Consider the following 18,924-nt stretch of genomic DNA (forward strand, 5'->3'; position numbering starts at 1 on the left):
ACGATGCTTTAATTGCACAGTAGCCCCCAAAGGTTTTGCTGTCTTTCAAACTTGGATTTCTTTGAAAACATGACCGCAGCAGTCTCACACAGACTAATCTAGATTTTAAACCCTTACTGTGCCAAATACCTATAAGGCAGTGCACCTGAAATTCCTGCGTTCATCACCCTCCATCCTCACAAAGATGTCAATCTGAGTGTGCAGTGTTGCCCTTTTTAATAATGAGACTCTATTTATGATATGTTATGTCCCACAGCGTTGCCAATACTGTGGGTATTTCTATTTATCTCGGTGAACCACAAGTCTTTCCCTTGTATCGGTCAAATGACCACACAACCAGTTAGTCAGTTCAAAAGATGGTTTATTTACACACACTAGGATTACTTCAACAGGCAAACACAATATCTACTCTGAGTTAAACTACACCCATCAGCGACAATACCCTATATTTAACTTCAGGGCGACCAACACTGTGCAAAGATAAGGCCTTTATCTTGATTTCACGTGGCTGGTTCGAAGAAAGTGGCTCTGTCTCTGCTGGGCCCATCCGTCAGGTATCGATCGTTGGTCTTGAACTTGGCTGTCTGGTCGCTATGCTGCAATTGGTGTGGGCACAGGCTGATCCCAAAACAGGCTGGCACAGGCCAGATACAAAAGAGACAGAACACATGGCTGTGTCCTCTTTTATGCCTCTGGGATTTTGCGCTCTTTGGGGCGGTCCTTAACCTTGGACCCAATAGTTCGACAGGGCTCTGATCACTGTCTTTGATTTTGGCCAATAACGGGGCGGGTGCCTTGGTAGCTGGGCGGGTCCTTAGCGGTTATTGACCTTGGCAGTTGGGCTTTCTGAGTAAGGGGAGTGGCGCCGATCAGTCTGTGGCTGTATCGGTTTCTTGATTGGAGTCCTATTGTCCTGGGAAACGGGCCATTAAGAATGCAAATGAGAGGTGGTTTCGATCAGGTCTAGCTACCTGTGTTTCAGATACACACAAGCTCTGTATCTGTCTGAGTCCTGGGTTAGCCATCATTCCCCTGGTCCTTTGCAGATGGCCATCTAAGATGGCTACAGCAGGTTGTAGGTCAAGGCCAGCAGGTTTGGCTGACAGCCCCACCTGATGCTCCATGCAGGTGATCACGCTTTCCATGGACATGAGCATCAGTGTGAAGGTCTGAGACATCATGGCACCCAAGTTAGAGACCGACTCCTTCAATTCTAAGTAGTAAGTGCCTCTGGAAATGTTGGTTTAAAAAAGTTACACTTTCTGCTATTTCTCCAGAACAGTTCTCTGTCAATGACCCTGGAGACTCAAATTCTGTGTCCAGCTGAGCAGAGCTTGAAGGTGCCCATACCCTCCGATGAGGGCTCTCCACTGGTGACCCCATTTCCAACACCTGTGCTTGCTTGTGATATGTAGCTCTTCATGGCACAACCCAACTCCCATATCCTGGAAACCCCACCAACGTGTGTGTTCCTGATGTGGTGGAGGATGTGCAGAATCATGTGACGTCGCTCAGAGGTCATGTCCTCTTCTGAGCAGACATTCTGTGGCACCAGTGCGCCTCTGACGCTCGAAGGACCTGTGGGAGATGAAAGACATGAATTAGAACTGACAAGGTGAAATGATTCAATGGTCTCATCATTAAAGAGGAAAGCTATCTTTGGTATCAACTCAATTGTGTGTAAAATGGGTTCACTTGTAACTGAGTATCCTGAGTAGAAAGAATAATCTTCCGTTTCATTGACTCGCCACTCCAGGAGCTAATACCTGCAAGCTCGGAAGGAAAGGGGTTGACTCAACCACATTGCTGACTAATATGGATGGATGCAAGTTCTGAACATTCTAAATCATACGTAGCCAGGCTATATAATACAGTTTAATATTCAAAGCTTTAAACTCGTCAGCTATCTTCAAAGAAATTGCTCTGAAAATAATGTCTCAATTTTACAACTGTCTACACTGGCTGCTGCTGTTGTTAACATTTGCTGTCCAGCATTTGTTAGTGTCGATTTTCAGTGGTATTCCGAATTGCTCATGTTGCTGTCGTTGCTTGCCCAGTAATTAGATTTATGCAGGACGAAAGCTTCACCTATAAATTATGAATTGCAACCAATAAATGGTGCTTCACGTATCACTTGCATCTGGTTTTTCCCTTGAACATTTGGTAAGAAGTAATTAATTCTCTGAGGACCTTGAGGGTAACTCAACTGGTAAATTCAATTAATTTTGATTTGAATAGGATTAAATATAAAACCATTTGGGAGCTGAGCCAGGGTGATCATCTATTCCTAGACCTATGCCTGGAGTTCTTTGGTTCCCGGGTATGTGGGTAAGTGAATGGGTTACAGGTGGGAAGGGTGGATGGGTGAGTGAGTGAATGAGTGGCAGGTGCAAGTCTGTTCAGGAGGGGCTGTCGGGTCTGGGTAGTCGGTGAGATGATTTGGGGCATTAGTTGCGTATTTACCCTGGCGTTAGGCTAAGAGTTTTCTTGGTAACTATCTGGGTAGGTAACTGGAATTGTCCGACTCCAACTGAGTTGGAGACTTTTTTGGGAGGATCCCGGGAGGCAGGGAAATTGCCCATTGAAGGTTCCTGGGAAATTCCCACAGTGGGTGCAGTGGGTCTTCTGCAGTATCCCGATGCAACCCTTGTAAGTTGTGTTGGGAGGGGGCCGGTGGACGATTTTGTTCATGGACAGTTAGTGTGTTGTCATTTTTTTGGTTGACATGACCGTCATTATTTAACTGGAGACTTAAAATGTTTTGGTTGAAGTTTAATAAATTCCATTTTCTGTTCATTCATCAAAGGGAAGATTTTCTCTGCGCATATTCCGAAAGGTAGCAGTACAAACCTCACTCGACATTAATTCAGTCAGTGTTCATGGGTTTGTATCTCCAGATATCTGGTTCACAAAAGTGCGTATATGTCCATTGTAATGGAAATGCGTAAGCAGCTTCTGCATGACGCAATTGCTTTGAATGCAGTTGTGTAAGGGATGTGTGGACAGAATCAATAAGTTGCTCTTTTGACACTGCAGCATCTTGCCACTCTTCGGAGTGGGCATTCCAGGGTTGCCGTTGACAAAGTCTAAAGAATGAGGCATTTGCCAGCCCATTTAGTGAGATTACACTGTGTGGCATGGGGTGACACAGCAACATCTGGTATTAGGTTAAAATGTATGAATATTATGCCCCAAGGTGTCGTCGAGCTCTACAGCACAAAAATAAGCTGTTCGGCCCATCGCGCCTGCACCTATCTATTGCAATCCCATTTCTCAGCACGTGGTCTGACGTCTTGTCTGCTTTGGCGATTCAAGTGATCATCTAAATACAACTTGAATGGTCTGAAGGTTCCCGCCTCTGCCATATTTTCAGCCAGTGAGTTCCAGATTCCCACCACCTTCTGGGTGAAAAAAGATGTTCCTTACATCCCATCAAAATTAGGGGCAGAACGGTAGCATTGTGGATAGCACAATTGCTTCACAGCTCCAGGGTCCCAGGTTCGATTCTGGCTTGGGTCACTGTCTGTGCGGAGTCTGCACATCCTCCCCGTGTGTGCGTGGGTTTCCTCCGGGTGCTCCGGTTTCCTCCCACAGTCCAACGATGTGCAGGTTAGGTGGATTGGCCATGATAAATTGCCCTTAGTGTTGGGTGGGGTTGCTGGGTTATGGAGATAGGGTGGAGCTGTGGACCTTGGGTAGGGTGCTCTTTCCAAGAGCCGGTGCAGACTCGATGGGCCGAATGGCCTCCTTCTGCACTGTAAATTCTATGAAAATCTCCTGCCCCTTTCAGAGAGGCATCACAAATCAAAACCTGACCTGAGCCATGTATGTGCAAAATTAGGGAGGTTGGGCCAATGGTTGGTGAAAGAGGTAGGGTTTAAGGACTGTCTTGGGGAGAAATTGAAGGGGAAATTAAAAAAAAAAAAATGGTTTTAAAAGGTTAAATTTTTGAGTAAATGCTGTATTTCAAAATAAAATGCTGTACAGTATGATCCAAATCTCCGGTTATGACGATAATCTATTTGCAGATCTGTCCTGTACTTTGGCGCCTACGAAGGCTGAGAAATCCCAGATGTTTAATTAGAAAAGCCAGAAGTGAGATATTCGGCAGAATGTTCCACTCTGCGCAGAGAGCTGGCTGTGGTGAGCAAACCAGCGCGCAGCTCTCCAGCTGAACTGAGGGTCTTCTCTGCTGATGATCTGGCACACTCAGCAGGAAGGGTCTGGAGGTGCAGTTCACACCGTCATGGTGGCAGGACAGGCTCTGATAGAGCTGGCAAATGGCGGCTGCTGGAACAGGTGACCCCCCTCCCCCCACGGATATGGGGAACCCCCCCCCCCCCCCCCCAGTGGAGCTCCCTGAAGGTTTCCCTTGCCAATGCCCACACCAAGAGGCAGTGCCGGGAAATGCTAGGGTACTGCCCAGGCCCCTCCCCCTCACCCCAGCGGTTAAACGTACCTGTGCACGCCGGACAGGTTCCCTGCACCTGGTTTACGTTTTTCAAAAGCAGTTGTGAACCTCAGCGACGTGACTTCACGCCGACGAGAGAAGGGGGGGTAAGGGACGAGGGGGGGTTATTTCTGTTGTGGGGTGAACGTATGGTGGGGAATCCCTTTAGTTATGTTATTTATTGAAATGAGGTTCTTGAACTTTCTGGGTGGAAACATCATTACGTCACCGGTGAGGGGTGGGGACTTTGTGTCCACATCAACATTTGCACTCAAGGGAAATGCAGGTGCAAAATCATGGCAACTATTACGTGGACACTTATAGCTAGTGGTACACTTTAATATGTTGGCTATTCCTTCAGAAGGGGAAGAGAAAACTATTTTCGAGTCATCAAAGTCTGAACAGGAGTGGACTGCAGATCAATGAACGAAGGTGGGAAAATTGCAACTAGAACCAATCTGACTGTGGGTCAAGAGTAATTGTTCTTTTATGAACATTCAAATTTTGTTTGATGGAGCTGCACATTTAAGATCCTTCAGTGATGGATTTAAAAAAATATATATATATTTTTTGTCCAATTTAAGGGGAATGGGTATGGGCAATCCACCTACCCTGCACATCTTTTGGGTTGCGGGGGTGAGGCCCACTCAGACATGGGGAGAATGTGCAAACTCCACATGGGCAGTGACCCAGGGCCGGGATTGAATCTCGGACCTCGGCGCCATGAGGAAGCAATGTTAACCACTGTGCAACCGTGCCGCTCGTGATGGGTTCTGTATGGTGTAGTATGTGGTGCCCTTGTCTATTGAGCCCAACATCTTCACAACTAAGAGGGTAGATAGAAACAAGAGACTATAGACTGGGCTTGTCCAACATACAGGCCACAGGCCAGAGTCCAGCCAACCAGCCAAAAACATCTATCCAGTGTCAATATCCAGGGAAGTGGATGTGACCGATTCTAAAGGGAGATGTCCCGCCACTCGCATGCTATTTCTCTCCCATGTTTGTTGCTAATAGGTCACTAGTGCAAGATAAATGACCTGTGGTCTTACTCATGAAGATGCTTGGCAGCCAAAAATGGCAACACTCAGCTCAGCTGTGTCCCTGAAACAACATGCCCAAACAGACCCTCGCTTGGGTAAGTCCAGCACCTCAGCCCTATCCAGTTTGAGGTTAAATGCACCGGTATTTGATCTGTGTGCACAGAGATGCAAACTAGGAAAAAAGAAGGCAGCTTTTTGAATCTGACGTCAATTTTATTCCAGCCTGAGAACCAAAGCATGGAGGTGGGATGAGTTGGGGGGCGGAGGGGAGCGGGGGCGAGAGGATAGTGGAGAGAAAATTGAGGGGAGAGCGAGGAAAGAGAGGTTCTAACGTGGCTGGGCAGTTGACAGTGTCCTCTAATTTTCTGTCCAGTTATTCAAATACATAATGGGGAAATTTTTAGCAATGTCATTGGAATCACCTATGTTTTGTAGCAGATCAATGTCCGATATCTTGTGACTAGAAAGTAAGCTACTAAATTAATTGCCTTGTTTGAGACTTGTTCATTAAAAGAAGCATATTTTTATTAATAGTGAGGGAAATTTCTAATTCCTCAATTTGCTGACCAGCCCTGAGTGAGAAAAACGTTGAAATGTAATAGTAATGATAATCGCTTATTGTCACAAGTAGGCTTTAATGAAGAGCCCCCCACCCCCTCCAACTCTCTCACACCACATCCTCTCTCCTTGTTTGTCCACAATTTTGGTAATGGGTTGAAGGGTTATGGAGAACGGGAAGGTCGGTGGAGTTAAGGGCAGGGTGGCTCAGTTATTGTGCTTGGCACTGCTGTCTTGCAGCACCAGCGACCCGGGTTCAATTGCAGCCTTGGGTCACTGTCTGTGCGGAGATTGTAAGTCTCCCCGTGTCTCCATGGGTTTCCTCTGGGTGGTCTGGTTTGCTCCTAAGTCCAAAGATGTGCAGGTTAGGTGGGATCGGCCATGCTAAATTGCCCCTTTTGTGTCCAATAAGGTTCGGTGGGTTTACTGGTTTACAGGGATAGGGAGGGCCTAGGGAAAGGGTGCTGTTTCAGAGGGTCGGTGTAGACCCGATCGGCTGAATGGCCTCCTTCTGCACTGTGGTGATTCTATGATTCTACAAGATCAGCCATGATCAAATGATGGAGCTGACTCGATGGGCCAAATGGACTAATTCTGCTCCTGTATCAAATGAACTTATGAACATCAGGCCTGTCAATCACCAGCTTTCATTCCATCCCTGTTCTCTTGCACTCTTTGCAAAACATCACGAATGCAGTTGGACTACCCTCGTATTCTCAGAGAGTCAAGCAGTCAAGTCCCACAGGATGCCAAAAGAGCAAGTGTTATTTAAATGGGGATAACATGAAGATAGAACTGAGTAGAGTAATGGATCAAGCCATGGGAAAATATGTAGTGAAGTCGGGGAATCAACATTAACAGTGTATAGAGCAGCATGGTTGCACAAGTGGATAGCACTGTGGCTTCACAGCGCCAGGGTCCCAGGTTCGATTCCCTGCTGGGTCACTGTCTGTGAGGAGTCTGCACGTTCTCCCAGTGTCTGTGTGGGTTTTCTCCGGGTGTTCCGGTTTCCTCCCACAGTCCAAAGACATGCAGGTTAGGTGGATTGGCCATGATAAATTGCCCTTCGTGTCCAAAAGGTTGAGGAGGGGTTATTGGGTTACGGGGATAGGGTGGAAGTGAGGGCTTAAGTGGGTCGGTGCAGACTCGATGGGCCGAATGGCCTTCTGCACTGTATGTTCTATGAACAAGGAAGAAATTTGGAATCGAATTTAAAATATACTCTTAATATATTTGTTGAGTACAAAAATATTAAATGAAGACTAAAATCCCCTTTTTTTTTGGGCCAGTTTCCCCATTCCGACCCTTGTCCCTGTGCAGACTCATATGGTTTCAAACATTGCTAGTTATTGAAGTGAGTACCAGCTGTGGTTCCTTGGTAGCATTCCCTCTTCACAGTCAAAAGTTTGTGGATTCAAGTCCCACTGCAGGTAAAACAATCGAGGCTGGCACTCCTCTGGTGTTGTTCTGAGTGCTGCGCTGTTGGAGAAGCTACATGAAATTGAGGCTCTGCACAACCAAATGATTAGGCCTGGAATGTGCGGCCTGGAAATGTGGTGCGGGCGGCTTCATCGAGTCATTCAAGAAGGCATGAGGTGATTCAAATACTGTGCAGGAGTACGGGGAAAAAGCAAGGGTTACTTGGTCACAGTGCCCGTTTGGAGAGCTGGCGCAGATGCAATGGGCCAAATGGCCTCCTCAGCCACCATAACAATTATGTGATTCTGCCTGCTCGGGTGGTTGTAAATCCTATCCCCTTGGTTCTGTGCACCTGTGATTATCAACCATAACACCTTGCATGTTATAATCCATGCAAGTTGTGGGAAAATAGGCAGAATTCTCCCATTAATGCTCATTAATCGTGGCACCCGGAGGAAACCGTGGGCAGCACGGTAGCACCACGGTTAGCGCAGTTGCTTCACAGCTCCAGGGTCCCAGGTTCGATTCCCGGCTTGGGTCACTGACTGTGCGGTGTTTGCATGTTCTCCGCGTGTCTGCGTGGGTTTCCTCCGGGTGCTCCGGTTTTCTCCCACAGTCCAAAGATGTGCAGGTTAGGTGGATTGGCCGTGATAAATTGCCCTTAAGTGTCCAAAAAGGTTAATTGGGGTTTGTAGTGAGCCACGTATGGCTACGTAAGGCTGTTGTATATATGTTTTACTGTTCTATTAGTATTGTTATCTCCACTGTTGTATATACTTATTGTTATTGCTGTTCTGTTATTGGTTGTTGCTGTTGTACTGTTGGAATGTTATTATTGGTGCTGCTGTTGGCTCCGCCTGTGGCTCCGCCTCTCTGTGAAGGTTAAAGCCTGTTGACCTGGGTCAGCACTGCAGTGTGGGAGGAGCTACAGGTCGGCACATATTTAGCTTATTAAAGCATCGGTTCACTGCTTCTCCGCGTCTCGCCTGAATTGATGTCGATCGGCTTACAGGGATAAGGTGGCGGTGTGGGCTTGAGTAGGGTGCTCCTTCGAAGGGCCGGTGCAGTCTCGATGGGCCAAATGGCCTCCCTCTCTGTAAATTCCATGATTTTAAGCATCTCAACGGTGGAACCTTCAGCATCCATTACAATGCACCACAGATTTTAACCATCTCACTTCCGAAACCCAGGAGCTTTGGCGCCATCACACACCTCACTCGTGGTAAATGTCTCCACATTCACTGCTATTGGGAAAGGAAAATCCAGGGCAATAGTTTTAATATTGCAATGGACTGACTTGGGCCACACCCCCCCACAATTCCTGAAGGTTTGAAGATATTTGTGACTTGTATCTTGCTGGCATATTGTCAACTAAACATGAGAAAGCTAAAGGGTTAGGAGCGAACACGTTGCAACAATTGCACTTAAATACCCTTCTGTATCAATTTGTTATACATTGACAGGAATGTTCCAGAGGGCCTGGAGATAAAGACTATTAGATATCACCTCAGCAATATAGGTGCATATTTAGAGATAAAGTTTTGGAAAACTTACCGGTTCATGTGGGAAGATGTAGAGAAAAAATGGGATTTTAACAAACAGAAATAGATTTGGAAGGGTTGGTATCCTCAGTGTACTCTGTTGGTAATTTATTGGCAAAGAAAGACTGTTCTTGATTGATGTGAACTATTGAGAACTGGTTTCAGCTGAATAAATAATCGAGGCGGCATGGCTGGGATTCAAAAATGTCAGCCTGGCTCCATTGGTAACTTGTGCCTCTTACCAAGCCGGATGAACACACAAGATTTTAGTAATTGCTCTACTAATTTGGTCAACATTGCCGTTCAAAGAGGGAGGGGGAAAAAAACCTGTTTTTTTTTTTTTTTCCTGATTCACATTCCATTCTCTGGCAACATTGCTTTCATTGGTCCCTTGATTCAATGCTTACTTTGAGATCTTGCGGTGCATAAAATGACAACTACATTTTCTTTACAGAACAATGCCAATCCAGTCCAGTTACAAAATCACAGGATCTTTTCAGGGCAGAAGGAGATTGTTCACCCCATCAAATCTGCACTGGCTCCTGAAAGCATTCAACCTCATCCCACTCTCCCGCCTTATCCCTGTAACCTTACCCATTCTTCCTTTTGGAGATAGCAACCCAATTCCCTTTTGAATACCCCGATCTAACCTCCCTCCATCACCCTGTCAGGAAGTGTGTTTCAGACTCCAATCACTCTCTGGGTGAAAATATCTCCCCCCGCCGCCCCATCACTCTCCCGCTTTTGCCTGTTATTTTGAATATGTGCCCTTTTGTTCTTGATTTATTAAAGAGATAGACCAGTTTTGCGCTATTACCTTACCCATACCCTCAGGATCCTGAATACCTCTGTCAAGCCTCCTCTCAGCCAGGAAAACACATCCAACCCTTCCAATTGCTACAGTTCTTCATCCCTGGAATCATTTTTATGAATCTCCTCTACTCCCTCCAATGCCTTCACATCCTTCCTCAAGTATGGTATCCAGAAATGTGGATGCAGGACTCCAGATGTTAGGGACGTCTACAAGTTCAACAAGTCCTTGTTCTTGTACTGAATGCCTCTATTAATTAAACCTAGTACACTGCTTGCTTTATCAACTGCATTCTCACCATGCCCTGCCACCTTCTATGATATATGAACATATACAATCAAGGCCCCTTTGCTCCTGCACCTCAAGAGTTTTTGCCTTCATTTTATTCTGTCTCTTCACCTTCTTCCTGCCAAAATGAAACGCCTCGTCCGGTATTCTTCGAGCCTCCGCGTGGCAATCGCGCTCGGCGCGGGGGCGGAGAATGGATGTCAGACCCACGATCGGGTCCGATGCCACTCCTGCGATTCTCCGGGGCCTGTCGACGCAGCGCCGGCCGGGGGCCATTGAAAGAGGCCCCCGCGGCAATTCTCTCCCGGCAACTGACCGAGTTCCCGTTGGCGTGGTTCACTCATGGTTCCACCCGGCGTGCCCTCGGAGTGGCGGCTGCGGAATCAATCTTGGTGGGGGGGGGGGGGGGGGGGGGGCAGGAGGATCCGTCACCGGGGGGGGGGGGCTCCAGGATGGCTCCAGGATGGCCAGGCTCACAATCGGGGGCCACCGATCGGCAGGCGTGTGCGATCTCGAGGGGTGGGGGCCTATATTGTCGAAGCCGGTCCGCTGTGTGGTTCCCCATGTTGCGCGGGGCAGCCGCGCGCATGCGCGGACCTCCGGCCGGAAGTGCAGGGTCCCGTATCGGTAGCCGGAGCTGCCTGGACTACTCCGGGGCCCTGCAATCCCCCTGGAAAACTGAGGTTCACCCTGGACTTACCCGATTCGTGCCCGTTTTCTCGCGAGTCATAGCCCCATTATCAGAGAATTTCGTCCCTCATTCTTTTCTGTATTGAACTTCATCTGCCGCTTATCTGCTCAATCCACCACTATATGTCCTTTTCATAGTTTAAGACTATTTTCATCACAGTTGACAATGCTTCCAATCTTCGCATCATCTTCAAATTTTAAAGTCATACCTGGCACACCACAGCCTAGGTTATTAATACATATCAGGAAAAGCATGGGTCTCAACACTGACCCTGGGGAACTCTATTACAAACCTTTCTCCAATCTGAAAACAACTACTTATCACTACTCTCTGTTTCCTGCTACTCAGCCAATTTCCTACCCACTTTCCCTTTATTTCATGAGCTAGAGGTTTGCTCACAAGTCTGTTGTGTGGCACCGTGTCAAATGCCTTTCGAAAATCCCAACAGCAGATCGACAGCATTGCCCTTATTAAGCTTCTCAGTTACACTACGACACAAAGATCTTGTCACCATTTAACCTGTATAACTATTTTCTCAATAGTGTCACATGCCTCTTGAAATTTTGGAAGTCCCTGTCCGAACCTAAACATATCCCCACTCAGTTCATGTTTTCCTCATCCAGCTCTGTTCCGGCTTCATATTGTTGAATTTTAATTTAATGTTCTCTCTCTTTATACTTTTGTCTTTCTGCCATTGCTGATGCTGCATTTCCACCTTCCCTCTTACTTTCCTTTCTAAGAGGAGGTGGTGGCATAGTGGTAATTTCACTGGAATCTGTAAACCAGAGACCCAGGGTCATGCTCTGGTTCCAGGTTTAAATCCCGCCACTGCAGATGGTGAAATTTGAATTCAATTAAAAAAAATCTGGAATTAAGAGTCCAATGCTGGCCATGAAACCATTGGCGATTGTCGTAAATACCCATCTGGTTCACGAATGTCCTTTAGGGAAGGAAACCTTCTGTCCTTACCTGGTCTGGCCTACATGTAACTCCAGACCCACAGCAATGTGGTTGATTCTGAACTGCCCCTTCAAGGACAATTAGCGATGGGCAATAAATGCTGAGAGCGTCACGTCCCATGAACCGATAAAACAAAATTCCGTGATTACTATTTCTCTTTGTAATTTAATTTTAGCCAAATCAATTTCCCCACTTCTCGAAGTACTGGGTCTAGATACCACTTGTGTTCTTAAATGGGTGGCTATGCTTTCAATTACTTCCAGCTTTCTTAGTCCTTGTCGATGGTCCTAATTCCAATTTATCTGCTAATTCCATCAAATTAGCTTTTGGGTACACTTTTCAAGTTTACTAAGTTTACATTGCCTACTTCCAAATAAGCCTGGGTTAAAGCAAAAGCCATCTTTGCGGTCTCCTTGTTTTAAGTAACTCATTATCACTTGGTTCCATGCATTTCCTCTCACTTGTTTGAAAAGTCACAAATCCCCTGCACCCAAAAGGATTTATGTTGTTTAAACTCCTGGCCAAGTACCCCAATTTTTGTTAAGAACTCTGCTGATGTTACCTGCAAGAGTGTCTCAAAACCCAAAAGGATAACTTGAAACATTGGGTGTTAGTGATGTAATTTTGTTTGGAATAATGTGAGGAACCATGTAAAACCCAGTGAGGAACCAGTCGTCTAAACAATTTATTAATTATATTTATTAACGTAAAAGAAGAAACTGACGACAAAAGTATTAATATACGCTATGATACTTTTTATCTGAAGCTACTTCTTGTTCCCATAATCTAACCACATTCCCTTGAACTCTCTTGCGACACCCCTTTTCTCAAGCCACATCCAATGTTAGTAGCTCTATAGGTCAAATCTAGTTAATAGTTACCACACCATACAGCTTTGGTGACCGAGTCTGGGAAAAGTCTCTTCCTGGTTCAGCGCAGGCACAAGATTGCATCTTTTAGAGGAGAATATTTGCGACCTGCTGCGGCTCTAAATGTTAACTGGAAAAGGCCTCCTTGGCTCAGATAATAGATGGATCTGGCCTGTCTGACTGTTGGATGGAGAACTAACCTCTTTCCCAATGACTGTGTTAGCAGTTATACTGTTCAGCTGTTTGATATTGCCCTCTCTGTATTCCGCTGTCTACTGCACTCCATTTCTTTGCCTTTAGAAGTTATCATTTGTATAGCCCCACTGATCTCTGTGAGGCAATGTTTCTGATATGGCCATCCACACCTCAATGTCTCCAGACTCCTGCTAATCTTGTTACTGAGCAAATCACATCTCATTATTCTTCAAGGTGTCTGCTAATCGGTTCCTTTTCTGTTAATTTATTTTCACCTCCAGTTCACTGTTAATCCTGTTAACTTTCCGTTTTCCTGACACCTGCACCTGTCTAAGTGATGGGGTTGTGACAGAATATTTAGGTTCTATGTAATTCATAATATTGTCCGACCTACTGTTAGTTCAAATTGTCATTGCAACTGAACTCATTCTTTTTGAAGAGGTGACCAAAGTAGTAGGTGGGGAATGGCAGTCGATGTTATATGGATTTCCAGAAGGCATATAAAGGCAGATAAAGTGCTTCAAAAGGCTGTTAGCTAAAGTTGAAACCAATGGAATTAAGGCCAGTATTGGCCTGCATCAAAAGGTGATTTGAGTGGCTGGACAGGAGGAATAATGGGGATGTATTCTAATTGGGAATATGTATCCCACAATAAACTGTGCTGTGGTTTCAACTATTCAACATATTTATAAACATTTTAAGATGGGATGGAAAGCCACATATATATATTTGACGATGGCACAAAGATTGTCACCAGTATGGACAAAAGAGTAACATTACAGAATTTTTATAGATTCCCAGCATTGTTACGGTGCAGAAAGAGGCCATTGTGTCTGCACCAGCTCTCCGAATGAGCATCATGACTTAGTGTAATTCTCTTGCCATTTTCCCCACACCGCTGCACATTGTTTCCATTCCAATAATCATCTAATACCCTCTTGAATGCTTTGATTGAGCCCACCTTCACCGTACATCCAGGGAGTGTGCTCCAGACCAGAACCACTTGCTGAGTGAAAATGTTTAGTTCTCATTGAACCCTTTTGGAAACCACTTTACCTCTGTGTCCTCTCATTCTCAATCCTTTTACAAGCAGGAACAGTTTCTTCCTGTCTACTCTCACCAGCCCTCTCATGGTTTTGAACATCTCTATCAAATCTTCTCCTGGCCTTCTCCTGTCCAAGGAGAACAGACATATGGTCTGCTATGATTTATGTAACTGCCTCCTTATCCTGTAGAATGAAACTGCTTGGCTATCCCGCGCCTTAAATGACTGGTGATCTTTGACCTGAACCATTTTTGGTTTCGTTGCAAAATACAGTAGAGGCATTTTGACATCCGTTTCCTGTTTTACTCGCATCATATAAATTGAATTTCATGTGTATGCATTTGAAATTATTACTCGTGATAATTGTTGGGATCTCTTGACTCTGAACACCGGCCATAGTGAAATAGGCTAGCCCATAACCCACCCAAATTTTCCATCTGTGATATAACATGCTGTTGTATCCTCGGAACATGAGATGCACGGTTGACCATCCAGGCAATGCTTACATGTATATTTGAATATCTCCTGATGATTGAGACTGTAATATCATGCACTTGGATAAAGAGTAGCTTTGAACCTAAGGTTCCCGAAGAGTTCCACAACCTGGGAGGGTGCTGGGCGGAGTAAGTTTCCTCGCCTCGGATATGGACCTGTCGTAGACGCATTGATAGCGACACTTCACATGGATAAAGCATGGTGAAAATCTAAAATAGCATCAAAGAAAATGCTGAAAGTAGCAAGTCTGACAGCATCATTGAAGAGACAAAAGCAGTTGGTGTTTAAGATCGATCACCTTACCTCGACAGAAGATTATCGACCTGAAAGTTAACCGTTTTCCCCCTCTCCCCAGATGCAGTGAAAGCTGCTGAGTATTTCCTGTATTTTGCTTGTTCTGTTATCATTGTATCATATGACTGTAAGGATGGTAAACGAGATGTTTTTTTTGTCTCGCAATTCTTATATGGGCGGCACTGTTGCTTCACACCGGTAGGGACCCGGGTTTGATTCCCCGCTTGGATCACTGCCTGTGCGGAGTCTGCATGCTCTCCCCGTGTCTGCGTGGGTTTCCTCCGGGTGCTCCGGTTTCCTCCCACAAGTCCTGAAAGATGTGCTTGTTAGGTGGATTGGACATTCTGAATTCTCCCTCTGTGTACCCGAACAGGCGGCGGAATATGGCAACTGGGGGGCTTTTTGCAGTAACTTCATTGCAGTGTTAATGTAAGCCTACTTGTGACACTAATGAAGATTATAATTTTAAAGATTATTATTGCATTAAAAAGAACATTGTATTATATATGTAAAGTGGGAGTTCAGGTTTCTTATAACCTTTTTGATTACAAACTAGTGAAGAGGAGAACTTCTAATAGCTAAATATTGAAAACTTGCACAATTTTGTCCAGTTTTTATTGTCAGATGTCTCGGTTATTCACAGTGGTTGATCACATTAAATACTAACAGTTCTCTCAGACGAACGAGGAAATATGAGAATTTTCTACCATTTTTCCTATGAGGATGATTTTTCCTTCATATTTAATGTGCTTGTTTTATTACCAGTGATTGACTTTCACTTATTTAGAGTTATTTTTTGTGTTAAAGCTATCTTAATGCAAATCACTTCAAAAGATGAATGCACATTCGTTGGGAAAGAATTGCTTTTCATGTTATGAGTAGCAAAATTATAAATAATTAAATGCAAGTTTTTTGCAACATAACACTTGGTTAATTTCATTTCTTCTAATGATTCTTGAATGAGATCTCGCACCCTTGCTGAGGTCTCGCTCGTCCCCTGCCCTACGGGCGGCATGGTGACACAGTGGTTAGCACTGCTGCCGCACTGCGCCAGAGACCAGGGTTCGATTCCGACCTTGGGTGGCTGCGTGGAGATGCCTCCGGGTGATCCGGTTTCCTCCTGCTGTAGCGCCAGGGACCCGGTTTAGATTCTGACCTTGGGTGACTGTGTGGAGTTTCCTCCGGATGCTCCGGTTTCTTCTCTCCGTCTAAAAATATGCAGGTTAGGTGGATTGGCCATACTAAATTGCCCCCAAGTGTTCAAAGGTTATGTGGAATCACGGGGATAGGGCTGGGGATTGGGCCCAGGTGGGGTGCTCTTTCGAGTCGGTACAGACTCGATGGGCTGGATGACCTCCTTCTACACTACAGCAATCTTGCTTTCAGTTATTTTCTATGAGAACATTTACTCTTATTTCCTCTGTCCTCCCTTTGCACTAAGACAGCATAAAAGATTGTGTATGTATCTGGTGCCATCCACAACCTCGAGACATCCTAAAGCAACTTACAAACAATGACACCCTTTAGAAGTTTAGGTATTGTTGAATTTAAGAAATATGACAGCCAATTTAGGCAAAGCAAACTCCCAGAAGCAGTAATGTGATGACCAGTTGTCTTTATTGATGTTAGTTGAGGGATAAATATTGATCAGCACACGAGGGAATAGCTCTCTTGTTCTTTGAATCGTGTCATTACATTTTTTCTGTCGATTTGGAAGACTTGCATTTAGACTTTTAATTTTGGTGGAAAAGACGGAGACTGCTGTCTCACGGCTCCGAGGTCCCAGGTTTGATCCCGGCTCCGGGTCACTGTCCGTGTGGAGTTCGCACATTCTCCCCATGTTTGCGTGGGTTTCGACTCCACAACCCAAAAATGTGCAGGGTAGGTGGATTGGCCACGCTAAATTGCCCCTTAATTGGGAAAAAAATAATTGGGTACTCTAAATTTATTTAAAAAAAGAAAAGACGGAGACATTTGTAAAAATGCTTGGTCTAAGGAACTGAAATAGAAGATTAATCTTTCAGCGTCTTCCAATTATAAATCTAATCCCCTTTAAGTGACGGGCCCGCTTGGACTAATCGATGACCCTTTTAATAAAAGACAACACTAAACTTGTTTGATTGCTGCCTTCCTTTTGTAACCACAGCAAATGCTGATTAATTTTAACAATGTATGCCTCTGGTATGGTTGCCACGGCAATTTGGATTCAAATTTGACCTTCTATTTTGAGAAACTGCGGTGAAATCCGATGATTTTAATTTATTTTGACTGCTGACTGAATCATAGACATTTCCACATGTTAGTAACATGATAGCAATTTTGTACATTTTAATCCAATTGGTTTGGTGGAACTTGGTAGCTAACAATCTATTTGTTTCCCCTTTTTTTCCTCCCCACCCCCACACTCTTGCCAGTTCACTGAGGAATACCTGAAGAAGATCCCAGCGTGTGACTTGCCCCGTGTGATTATAGTTTGTGACGGTTCATGTGGTGTGTCAAGTTCTGTACTTGGAGTCAGCACTGACTACATTGTGGAGTCCTGCAACGCTTATGGTGCGAATGCAGCCATAGAGAGAGCAGACCAGCGACAGGTATGATTTAATTTCCTCACGATTAATTTGCAGCTGGTTCATATTAGCTTCTTCCCTCCTTACACACATGCTGGCTGAAGATTGTCTCTCACAAAGATAGCACTTTAAAAAAAATTTGGCTACTATCTAATGCACTGGGCCTCCCATGGCATTGCTCAGTGTGTCAGAAGATACAGTGATGACCGTATTTTATCAATACAGTGCGACGATGCTGTTAAATCCGGTCACGACTGATCTGATGTGGCTTGCCTCCACTTTCCTTTGTGTTCCCATAACTCCTGACACCCTTGTCTGTCAAAATTCTATCTAACTTGACTTTGCAAATTGAATGACCCAGCCTTCACTGCTTTCTGCAGAAGAGAAGTCCCCATACTAACGACTCTCAGAATAAAATTCCCCCTCCCGATCTCCGACTTAAAAAGGAGAACCTCTTATTTGTAAACTATGTCTCCCAAGTCCTCATCTCCCCCAAAAGGGGACAGATCCCTCTTGTACCCCCCTTTAAAGTCACGTTGGCCTTTTGTTTCCATAAGATCACCTCTCATTGTTCTGAACTCCAGTGAGTACAAGCCCAACTTGTTCAATCTTTGTTCATAGGTGGCACAGTGGTTAGCACTGCTGCCTCACAGTGCCAGGGACCCAGTTTCAATTCCAGCCTTGGGTGACTGTCGGTGTGGAGTTTGGACTTTCTCCCCGTGTCTGCGTGGGTGCTCCAATTTCCTCCCACAGTCCAAAGATGTGCAGGTTAGGTGGATTGGCCATGGCTAAATTGCTCCTTAGTGTTCAAAGGTTAGGTGGTGATTCGGCCTAGGTAGGGTGCTCTTTCAGAGGGTCAGTGCAGACTCGATGGGCCCAATGGCCTCCTTCTGCATTGTCGTGAATCTATGGTTCTATAAGTCCTTCATCTCCGGATTGAGTGAAATAAAACTGCTCTCAACTGTTTCTAATGCAATTATATCCTTTTTCAAATAACTAGACCAAGGCTTCAGACGAGGTTGCACCAAAACCCTGTACGGTTGGAGTAAACCTTCCTTATTTTTATATTCCATTCCCCTTGCAATAAACACCAACGTTCCATTTCCCTTCTTTCTCCCTTGCTGTACCTGCAGCATAACTTTCTGTGTTTCATCTATCAGGACACCCAGATCCCTCCAGACAATCGAGTTCTGCAGCTTTTCTCAATTTAAATTGTGAACTGCTTTTCGATTCTCCCTACAAAGTGGGCAAGTTCACGTTTTCCACATTCTACTCCATCTGCCAATTTCGTGCCCTCTCACTGAATCGGACTTTATCCCTTTGTCCACTCTTTACCTCCTCTTAAGCAGTTTGTTTTTCTACCTATCTTGGTGTCAGCAGCAAATGTAGCTGACATATGTTCAGTCCTTTCATCCCAGTCATTGGTCTAAATTATAAAGTGTTGAGACTCCGGCACTAATCCCTGTGACACGCCACTAGTTACATTTTGCCAAACTGAAAAAAAAACCATTTATCCCCACTCACTGCTTCATATTAGCTAACTAACCCTTTATCCGTGCTAATATATAAGCCCCGACACCATCAGCTCTTATTTTGAGTAGGAACCTTTGATATGGCACCTTATTGAATGCCTATTTGAAATCCAATACACCACATCTGTCAGTTTCCCGCTGATCCACATTGCTTGTTACTTCAGCA

General features: G+C 45.1%; 1 protein-coding gene across 3 annotated transcripts in view; it reads left to right on the forward strand.

Moving 5' to 3' along the window:
• The window catches only part of LOC140430375 (uncharacterized), a 173,208-nt gene that overhangs the window by 36,755 nt on the left and 117,529 nt on the right, over positions 1-18,924 (forward strand). For 2 of the 3 annotated variants that reach the window (XM_072517836.1, XM_072517834.1), the window contains exon 2: positions 17,074-17,250. The exons of the other annotated variant lie outside the window; for it this stretch is intronic. In XM_072517836.1, the coding sequence (XP_072373937.1) occupies positions 17,074-17,250 (177 nt within the window). The remainder of the gene's footprint in view (positions 1-17,073; positions 17,251-18,924) is intronic. 3 annotated transcript variants of the gene reach the window in all.

The sequence above is a fragment of the Scyliorhinus torazame genome, chromosome 10 (genome assembly GCF_047496885.1).
Source record: "Scyliorhinus torazame isolate Kashiwa2021f chromosome 10, sScyTor2.1, whole genome shotgun sequence".
Lineage (NCBI taxonomy): Eukaryota > Metazoa > Chordata > Chondrichthyes > Carcharhiniformes > Scyliorhinidae > Scyliorhinus > Scyliorhinus torazame.